This window comes from Carassius carassius, chromosome 37 (assembly GCF_963082965.1).
Source record: "Carassius carassius chromosome 37, fCarCar2.1, whole genome shotgun sequence".
Classification (NCBI taxonomy): Eukaryota; Metazoa; Chordata; class Actinopteri; order Cypriniformes; family Cyprinidae; genus Carassius; species Carassius carassius.
Window position 1 is genome coordinate 27,939,950 of NC_081791.1, and position 10,902 is coordinate 27,950,851.

Consider the following 10,902-nt stretch of genomic DNA (forward strand, 5'->3'; position numbering starts at 1 on the left):
ATTAATATTTAATTATTGTTTGCAATACATAGGGAAAGATTTCTGCTGCTAATGCACTTAGTTATAAACCAACGCTATGGTGGAACTGCAGTCGCTGGCTTACAGTCTAGCGGAAATAGAATTGTGCATAGAGTCTATTGGCATTCTGCACTGTGTAATGAGACTTGATGAAAAACACTATTAACTCACCATCTACATCTGAACGTCCATCCTCACTGCATTTGGCAGGTGTTTTTTGAGGGGAAGAAAGGTCAGAACATCCATCTGGAAAACAAAAGGTGACATCTCATCTTCTGCAGTCAGTTAGGGTTAGGACAGACACTGAAAACAATGACTATCTGTAAGAAGAGATGATACAGGCACCTTTTCAATGAGGAACCCTACAACCCTGTGCACAAAAAGTATTCTCGTCACTTCATAACATTAAGATTAAAGGGTTGGTTCACCCAAAAATGAAAATTACACCATAAATTACTCAGCCTGAAGTCATCCTAGGTGTATATGAGTTTTTTTCCCTTTTCGACGAATCCAGTCGGAGTTATATTAAAAATTGTCTTTGCTCTTTCAAGCTGTTTCATGGCACTCAGCGGGTGTTGCATTGCTTCAGTCCAAAAGAAGTTAAATAAAAAGTGTCCATCCATTTAAAAAAAAAAAAAAAAAAAGGGTCTCACATGGCTCCGGGGGATGAACAAAGGCCTTCTGTAGTGAATCGATGTGTTTTTGTAAGAAAAATATCCATATGAAAAACTTATGAATCACTTTAATCTAGCGTGCGCTCACTGTTGTACACAGAAGCAGCTCTGGGCGGATGATGTATGGAGGTCAGCGCTGCATATGAGCCGCTTAGAAGTGACACGCGCGGAACAGCAGCAGAGATCAAAACTAAACAATGGTCACTAATTGGAAGTACAAAATGTGGATCTGTAAAGAAGAATGTTGGAGGATTTCAATATAAAAGGAGACTGGATTTCCTTTTCTAAAGTATGGAAACTTTACTTCCTTCACTCCTGTTAACAAACACTGGTATTCACGAGACTCATGGCGTAGCACTGACCTCCATACATCATCCGCCCAGAGCTGCTTCTGTGTACAACAGTGAGAGCATGCTAGATTAAAGTGATTCATACAAAAAATACTTATTAAATTAATTTTTACAAAAATGCATCTTTTTTTTTTTTTTAAATGGATGGACACTTTTTATTTAACTTCTTTTGGACTGAAGCAATGCAACACCCGCTGAGTGCCATGAAACAGCTTGAAAGAGCAAAGACAATTTCTAATATAACTTCCAACTGGATTCGTCTGAAAGAAGAAAGTCATATACACCTAGGATGACTTCAGGGTGAGTAATTTATGGGCTCATTTTCATTTTTGGGTAAACTAACCCTTTAAATGGTAAGACTTGTTTCTGTAATCAGGCTCTCAAAGTATATCAAAATTTGGATTTAGATTTATCAAGCCAATTTATCTGTTATTGGCTTCCAAATGTAAAGAATTAACGGTTATCAGTATCAGCTAAAATGTTCATATTTGTGCTACCCTAGATTTTATGAATACATAGTTCATTGTGGTGCTTTTGTTTTGAACTCCATTTTACTGGTAGGTGGTTTTAACAACACAAAGTTGAAATCTAAACTTTAAATCTTACCCTCATCGGCCTCTCTACTTCTCTTCGCTCGTCCTTTTTTTGTTTGTCTCTGTAAACCAGAAGCTGATGTGGGACTTTCACCTATAAAATCAAATATTATTGCTTGATTGCCCTAAAGTCATAAGTACATTCTTTTGATTAAAATAGCTATAAATGTACTGACAAAAATAAAGTCAATGGTGTTCTCTTAAAAATGAGTCTAGTAGCTAAAGCCAATACTTAAAATATATACAATAGAATTGCATTGGCGATAAAACATACATAACATACCGCACACTGATGGATGAAGCGTGTTAAGGTTCTTTCCTCGAAAGCTCTCAGTGCCTTGCTCCATTGCGAACAGAAGCTTACTTATCTTGGCAATTTGAAATGTTTTGTCAGTCTGTCTGTAAAAGTCCCGGTGTACTCTGATGTCATGACCCATGAACCGTGCAACTTGCTCCAGCTCTTGTTCACTAAGGTCCAAGAGTTGGCAGAGTGTGGCAACCTGTTTTCTTAATTTAGTTGACCTTAGGAGTTCAGGGTTTTCTGCTTTGCTTTCTTCTGCATATTTACGCAGACAGTCACATCCACGTATGTTTGTCATCACACCAGGTCTTGCAAAGAGATAGGGATTTTCAGCAGGTACACCAGCTTCTTCTCTCCTTTTGACCAACAAATCGATCGACTCTTTCATTCTCTCCGTCAAGAAAACTGGAACCTTCTTTCCTCTTTTCCCCCTGATTTCAATGCGGGTTAATATCTTGCTCAGCTCCTTTTCTAGTGGTGACAAGGTTTCATAGATGTCCTCATTAATGGCACTTGTGTTTGCGTTCTTGTAGATCTCAAGAGTCAAGCGTGATGCTTCCCCTTCCCTCCGCTTGTTGAAAATAATGACCTGTGCCAGAACAGTCTCGTTTAATGCCTTGTATGCTCTTAAACTCATTTGTGGAGTCAGTTCCTCTCTTGCTTTGTCTTCCACCAGCCTGAGATGGTCTCTCAGAGCAATCACATTTTTGGTGAGGGGGATGTCATCTTCTTTATTCCATTTGTTTTCTTGTATGGTTTGGTGAGCGGAGATAGAAACACTGTTCCTCCAGTTTTTTTCCAAGAGTTCATAGAATTTTTTTGCTTTCTTCTCTGCCAGATCATCGTCATTCATAAGAGCCTGTCCAATCATGACCTCCACAGCCCCTTTAAGGCAGAATCCAATTTTGACTGCTGTTGAAGGCTTTCCATATTCATTTTTGCCTGGACTGAACTGTGTAAGACGCTTGGCAATATTGACAACGAGCTGAAATCTGGATGGTACACACAAATCTTCTAGAGCGTTGACAGTCTTGTCCATATCTTTAGCAACTAACATGAACCGGCCAAGCTCCCGCATTCTTTGAGCAATGTACTGGTGCCTCGACTTCACGCGGCCATGTTTTGCATATAACGATTCACCATACTTGCAAATCAGAGAATCCCTTCTGATGTGAAATGACACATCGTCCTGTCGCATGTTGTTGATGATCGACTGACATCCATCGGAGGAGGCTGATATTGGAAGCAGGCATGCAGCACGACTCTGTACTCTCCCTCGTGTACTTTTTGTCTCACTTTTCACGCATGACTTCTTGGTTTTGCATGAGGACTGATGTCTCCACAGGTCCTTTTTCCTGAACATACCGAAACAATATGGGCAAGGCAAGTAATCCTTTACAGAAGCTTTTTCAGAGGGCTGCTTCCATGTAACTATTTGTCCTCTGCCTTTCTCCAGAACTTCTGCATTATGTTTAAAGTCTCCTTTATTGCGCAGCTGTTCCAGAAGTGTCTTTCTTTCTTTCGATCTTAATGGAAAGCTGAAGGCATATGCCACATCTTTGACTTCTATATGCTTTCTCTCCAAATGCCTTGAAATCTTTGAGTGTGCCTGGCTACAATAAAGGCAATAATGTTTTTTGTCCCATGCTCGTTTACGGTCTTCCCTTTTAGTACACGTTTTTAGAGTCACAGCTGATTTGTCTTTATTTGCTTTGGTTTTCTTGTGGTGTTTCTTGTGTCTTTTCACATAAGTTATGGGTTTGTTTTGTTCTTTAATGGTGCATTTACCTCTTATCTGATCTTCATCACTCAGACTTCTGTCTGGTCCTTCAAGTTCCTCTTCACTGGACAGACTCTTATATGATGCATCTTTGACTGGACTCAAATCTTCACTGCATGATGATGCAATCTTGGAATCTGGATTGTAATCTGGATCTAATCCAGAACAGCTGGATACTTCAGATTCAAAGGAATCACTCTGTGGCTCCTCATCTTCCATATCTTTTGACTGCAAGTAAAAAACAGTTTAACTTTATAGAGACAGTTTACCATAACTAATATACAATAATTTTGAAGATGGACTATATGAATTACTGATACTAAATGATGTCAACTGTAAATGTGTATTATAACAGTACATTGCCAAATTGACAAAAGGGTTAGCAGGCATATGACTTTTGTTTCTTTCTTTTGCTAAAATATTTCAGTTGCAAAATTGCAAAGTCTGTAAAACGAAACTGCAGTCTAAAGGAATAGTTTTAATGAAATGTGAAATAAAACACTTGAGGTCAGGAATTGGATACTTGTTATACACTTCAAATTTTGATTCCTCTTATTGATTCCTTTGTCTGCATTTTAATGTGAATTTAAATCATTCTCGTACAAAAAGACTGTGCTGCGCACAGATCCAAAGCCACTTCTCAAACTGTATGTTGTGCAATACTGAACTGAGTTCTCTATACTAACCCCAAACCATTGCTTGACATTTATATTAGTTACAACCCTCTACGGACACCTTGGAAATTGAATCGCCATTGGCTAGTAAATATTTTAGTTTACTCACCAGACTGATTGAGATATATATATATATATTTAACATCAGTCAGTCAAGCTTTATAATAATCAAGTATTATTTAATATAACTTAAGTAATTAGAAGTAAATTTGATAACCATGTTTGAATGCATATTAGTCATTTTAACTGAACATTTTAACTTGAGAGGTGGTTTTTTTCTGTCATTCAATGTTTCTGACAAAAAAAAAAAATGGGAAAAAACTAACAAAAACCCTTATAGGATAAAAATGATGCGAATTCTAATAAGAAGAACTATTAAACACACTAAGGATTAATGAGCTGCTGGATTCATGAATATTAATCAGGTTTTGTTCGTTCGCTTGAACTGATTTGCTGAAATCAAAACAGGGATGATAATAGCTGAGCGCCAGCCAATGGGATTGCCATTCGCGCAATAACTCCACCCACTACCGGAAAACCCGGCTGTTCTCAAAAGCTGAAGACTTCCATAGGAACGCCGTTATTTTGACAGGAAAATACAACAAATAATATTGTTTAAATGTAGCGAGTTAATTCATTCACTCTCTCTCTTTCTCTCAGTTTCTGTGTGTGAGAGAAAGCGACAGCGATTTGTGCACCTTCACACCAGAGTTTACAGTACAACAAACACAGGTGTGATGCACATCCATTGAGGTGAACTGAGAAATATCACAGATCACTTGAAGGAGAGAGAAACTCTGAAGCCCTCAGTCAGAGTGTTTGCGAGTGAAAATATACCTGTGCTAAACTTAGCCTCCAACTCACACTGCCGAGTTAAATCTGACAATTGATTAGCCATTGGCTAATATTAGACATCATTTAGTCACCAGAATGAAGATTTAGTCGCATATGTGAGTGATTTACTCGCAATGTAGAGGGTTGAGTTAGGCTTGTTGTTTTGTGGTATTTTTGTTAAAACCATAGGCAGAAGTTTTTTTTGTGTAAGTTGATTTTTGTTTGAGCTGTAACAAATTGTTTTGCAAAAAGACTTTAAATAAAATAAAAAATTAGAATGATATCCAAGATGTTTTTTTGGAATCACTAAAATTCTAAAATACCCAACCATGCTGAACGATCTCATTTACTGCCTTGTATGCTCTTAAACATTCAAAATGTTTTTGATCTGCCTGCATTGACACCATTGTATACAAACTGAACTGAGCTGGACGATGACATCACAGTTTTCTTCAGAACTACTGTATAGAGAAGTGACCTAAAATAATAACCAATTATTTTTTACAACAGAATGAATCAATACTGAACTTAAGATGGACAATGACACTTTTCTTCCTCTATCACTGTAAAGCTGCTTTGACACAATCTGTATTGTAAAAAGCACTATATAAATAAAGGTGACATGACGTGACTAGAGTTAAACTCATTTGCTGCGTCAGTTCCTCTCTTGCTTCATCTTAGGGCTGGACGATAGAACCTAAAATCAAAATCTCGATTAATTGAACATTTTACCTCATTACCATTAAATTAACTTTTTTTTTCCTCGCATATCACTAACAAGGTTTGTGCTGTAAATATGCTCAACTTTTAAAAGTGGGATATTTTTTTCAAATGAAAGGGTGCATTTCTTACATTTGTCATTTTAAAATAATTGAAGGAACCCACTCACTTTCAGCAGCTTTTTGGTCTTTGGGTCGTACAATTTCTTACAGATTTCTGCTTGTTGTAAATCAGATACAGATAAATTAGCACAGTATCAGTAAGCATACATTTATCTAAATGTATTAATAAGAGAGCGATTGCGTGTGAATTAGTCATACTGTCTCTCTATTAATTGCGAAGCTGTGGGTTGTTGTTACTTCAAGCTACTTTAGTGATAAATCACAGGACAGCACTGACAATGAGTTTCTGCGCTCCTGAATGTTTCTCTGTGCACGCGATCTTCACGTGATGCCTCGGTCTAAAACTGCACATAATATTGAGAAGGTTTAGTGAAGACGCAAGCAAAAGTGATCTAGTTTCAGGGCTCGCACACGGTCAGAGACATGATGTGGCTCAACTCTCTGTAACAGAAAACAGCTCACGAGCATTGAAGTGAGGTGTTTTACATTGTAAACGGGACACAAGCCAAAGTGATCTGGCTTCAGGGCTTGTGTGCTGGCTGTATGTCTGTGCATAATAACAGTGATTAACTTACATGTACAATAAACTGTAAAACATGTAAAACAAAAAAAACTGCCCTAACAATACTGAACATCCAGATCATATAAACAAAGATAACTGCTCCTGAATCTTTCCTTGGGCCTGCAAACGGCAGTTTATGTGACAGGATGGAGTCATGTGACTTCTAGGTTTCTATATTAAGTTCACAAACATCTTACATTAAAACTCACCACAAATTTGTTATTAACAACTACTCAAAAAGTTTGTGTAAATGCACATACCTGTTTTGTCCCTCCACCCATCGCTTCCTGGACACCAAAGAAAAGATGAAAAAAAATACATATTTTAGTTTAAATGAAATAATTCCAATCAAAGGCTACATACATTTTAATTAGTAAGTTATACAGCACTAGCAGACAGTTAGCATTCAGTTATTTATATCAAAGACCTTAAGTATAGTAATATACTACATTAAAAATCACATCCATGCTTAGCCTGTTCTGTACAACTGACAATGTATCATTTGGTCACAGAGAAGCTGATACAAAGATACAAAGGCCCTTCAGTGACTTGTCAGTTATTACTGCAGTTCAAGTTCACTCATCCTTAGTAATTATGCAATTCATTACTTTTCTACTCGATTTTAATTTGTTCTTAAAACTTACTGTAGTTCTAGCTATTTCTTTGCTGGCAAATAATATGTACAAGCAGCGCGATCTCTAACACCCCCCCTCCCCCATCACTAACCTTCACGAGGCCTGAGATCATAAACTCATACCTGTGCTCTAAACCCCTCACCCCTCCCCCCACCAGCGCGATCTCTAACACCCCCCCTCCCCATCACTAACCTTCACGAGGCCTGAGATCATAAACTCATACCTGTGCTCTAAACCCCTCACCCCTCCCCCCACCAGCGCGATCTCTAACACCCCCCCTCCCCATCACTAACCTTCACGAGGCCTGAGATCATAAACTCATACCTGTGCTCTAAACCCCTCACCCCTCCCCCCACCAGCGCGATCTCTAACACCCCCCCTCCCCATCACTAACCTTCACGAGGCCTGAGATCATAAACTCATACCTGTGCTCTAAACCCCTCACCCCTCCCCCCACCAGCGCGATCTCTAACACCCCCCCTCCCCATCACTAACCTTCACGAGGCCTGAGATCATAAACTCATACCTGTGCTCTAAACCCCTCACCCCTCCCCCCACCAGCGCGATCTCTAACACCCCCCCTCCCCATCACTAACCTTCACGAGGCCTGAGATCATAAACTCATACCTGTGCTCTAAACCCCTCACCCCTCCCCCCACCAGCGCGATCTCTAACACCCCCCCTCCCCCATCACTAACCTTCACGAGGCCTGAGATCATAAACTCATACCTGTGCTCTAAACCCCTCACCCCTCCCCCCACCAGCGCGATCTCTAACACCCCCCCTCCCCATCACTAACCTTCACGAGGCCTGAGATCATAAACTCATACCTGTGCTCTAAACCCCTCACCCCTCCCCCCACCAGCGCGATCTCTAACACCCCCCCTCCCCCATCACTAACCTTCACGAGGCCTGAGATCATAAACTCATACCTGTGCTCTAAACCCCTCACCCCTCCCCCCACCAGCGCGATCTCTAACACCCCCCCTCCCCCATCACTAACCTTCACGAGGCCTGAGATCATAAACTCATACCTGTGCTCTAAACCCCTCCCCCCTCCCCCCACCAGCGCGATCTCTAACACCCCCCCTCCCCCATCACTAACCTTCACGAGGCCTGAGATCATAAACTCATACCTGTGCTCTAAACCCCTCACCCCTCCCCCCACCAACGCGATCTCTAACACCCCCCCTCCCCCATCACTAACCTTCACGAGGCCTGAGATCATAAACTCATACCTGTGCTCTAAACCCCTCACCCCACCCACTCACCAAAGTTCTGAAGAAAATCAATGCCAGGGATCATAAAATCATACCTGTGAGGTAAAAGTGTGTGATTATATATATATATATGCTCTATTCGGCTCCCCACCAGATCGATCTCTACCAACCCCCACCCTCACCCCAATCATAAAAAGTCCCCCCCGAAAATTAAAAAAATGCTAGAGACCTTAAAGATGATAAAGTGTTACCTGCACTGTAAAGGCTGCGCATCGATTATGATGAGCTCTCAGTCGCTCCAGTCTTCTCTTGAAGCGCTCCAGGACACTGCTCCGCTCACTCATCTTGAACACAATCACGCGCTGGGTGCAGCTGGAGGTCAGGGGGCGGGGCCATCAATTAAGAACGATACTTTTGAGCGCTGAGGGCTGCTCAGAGATGTTGCTGTTGTCGTTTTTTATTTATTGATTTATAAGGCAGCTCAAAGGGTATCATGATATTCCCCAATATATATTTTTTAATATTAATAATTAAATAATTAATTTAATTAAATATGAACAATATTAAATTGATATTTATTACTGCAGTTATCTGTAAATGAATGAACATACTACAATTCATATCTTAAAAGTACAATAACAATGCACCTACATTTCATTGTATGTACTTCAGTATAGCACAATTCAGAATAAGGAAATTGTTGGAATTATATTTTTTGATGCATTAATGAAAATCCTTTTTCAAGTGTGGATTGTAAAGGTGTAGCTCATTTGAATTATGCTTTATTGATATACTATTACTTTCTGCAACTAATGTATATATTATGTAAATATCACATATGAAAGGGCCAAATATTTGTATCCATGGTAGTACACTTACCATGAATAAAACATGTGTCCAAGGTGAGGATAGAAAGGTTCATTACATACACTCACTGAGTTACTAGTATTTAGGCTTATATAAAACCAGCAGAAATACAAAGTAATATGGATGTACACTTAGCCGTTACAACTATTGTGTATCCCTGCCAGCACCGAGTCTCAAACTCACAACCCTTGGACTGCGAGTCCGAATCTCTAACCATTAGGCCACGACTTCCCCTTCCCCTTTAAACTGCTATATATTAGTTTCAGATAAAAATGTTCAGCGTGCCAGAAAAGGGGGTTTAGTTAATCCAATTACAGCAGTATTTAAAATAAAAATGTCATCATGTACCATGTATTTAGGCCGCACATAATAAATTACAAATGGACAAAAGGACTAACCCTAACACTAAACCCTAAACCCTAATTTGACTTGGTTCATTAAAGTGTGTGTGAGTGTAAGGCACAGAGGCCTATGTGAGCGATTCACCTCCACTGTCTCACACAAACTCAGATCCACTGGCACAACTTTACTCAAATTACTCTAGTAAACCCTGCACAATAGTATTGCTCTTCACAACATAAAGATAATTGATCTTTAATATGGTTATCCTTTCACTTGACTACGTTATCAAACAGCCAATGTGTTCACAATTTCAGTCTGCCTTCTAAAAATCAGCTCCCTCAGAAACGCATTGAACATCATAGACGTCAGTGGAGAAAGGTGTATAGTTCATCATAACATCATAATATACATCAATAACATAATTCATCTGCTATATTGCTAAAAGTACACAACTGTTTTATATCAACAGAACAATATCCTGGGATAACCTCACTTATCTGAGACTCTCACTTCAGAGCGCTCATAGTTAAGTTAATGATATGAAAACACCAGTGATTTCAGACTGTCTTTAGATCACTGCAGTTTTATTAAGGAGAAAATACTCAGCAATGGTGTTGTCTTATGAATTTGCACATGGTTTGTTTAAAACACCACATAGACATATAAACAAGATTAAAAACGTGATTTTCCCCAGACTTTAAGAGTGAGTCAGGTAACAGAGACATGTCTAAATGCTGATCAGCTAGCTGTTGCAGCGCTGTGCTCACACAGGCTTGAGGAGGCATGTTCATGAACAAAGACACTCACAGTGAAGTTAATGAAGTGGGCTTCTAATTTAGAAGTCTGTTTAGATGTCTGTTTAAAATCAGAGTTGTTAAGACATTGATAATGTCAATCCTTGTTAATAAATTATACCTTTTTGAAAATTTACTATGCATTTACTGTAGTAATATTGTAATAAGTAGTAACCATGACTATAGTAAACACAACTATACTAATCATATTTATCTATTAAGCAGAAACCAAGGTTTTACAATTAACCAATGTTTTACTACATCATTACTGTAGTATCCAGTATAACTTGGTTTTAGTTGTAGTAACCATGAAATATTGTATATTGTATGCGCAAGCATACTTGGGAATAAAGCTCTTTCTGATTCTAATATTATATAAATAATATCCATGGTTAACTCTTATAGTTTTTTATGTG

The 10,902-nt window shown here is 39.0% G+C and overlaps 1 protein-coding gene across 1 annotated transcript; it reads right to left on the reverse strand.

The window, feature by feature from the left end:
- Positions 1-2,395: 2,395 nt before the first annotated feature.
- Positions 2,396-8,866, reverse strand: LOC132117623 (uncharacterized). The gene is made up of 3 exons (XM_059526956.1): positions 8,735-8,866; positions 2,526-3,944; positions 2,396-2,407 (listed from the first exon to the last, which is right to left on the reverse strand). The coding sequence occupies exons 1-3, from the start codon at positions 8,825-8,827 to the stop codon at positions 2,396-2,398; spliced, it is 1,524 nt and encodes a 507-aa protein (XP_059382939.1). The 5' UTR covers positions 8,828-8,866.
- Between the last annotated feature and the right edge of the window lie 2,036 nt (positions 8,867-10,902).

Excerpts from the sequence above, each read along its gene's own strand:
- LOC132117623 (XM_059526956.1), bottom strand. The coding sequence starts at position 8,827 with ATGAGTGAGCGGAGCAGTGTCCTGGAGCGCTTCAAGAGAAGACTGGAG. Across the intron at positions 3,945-8,734 it reads GCGCAGCCTTTACAGTGCAG|TCAAAAGATATGGAAGATGA; the intron begins GTAACACTTTAT and ends TTTTACTTGCAG.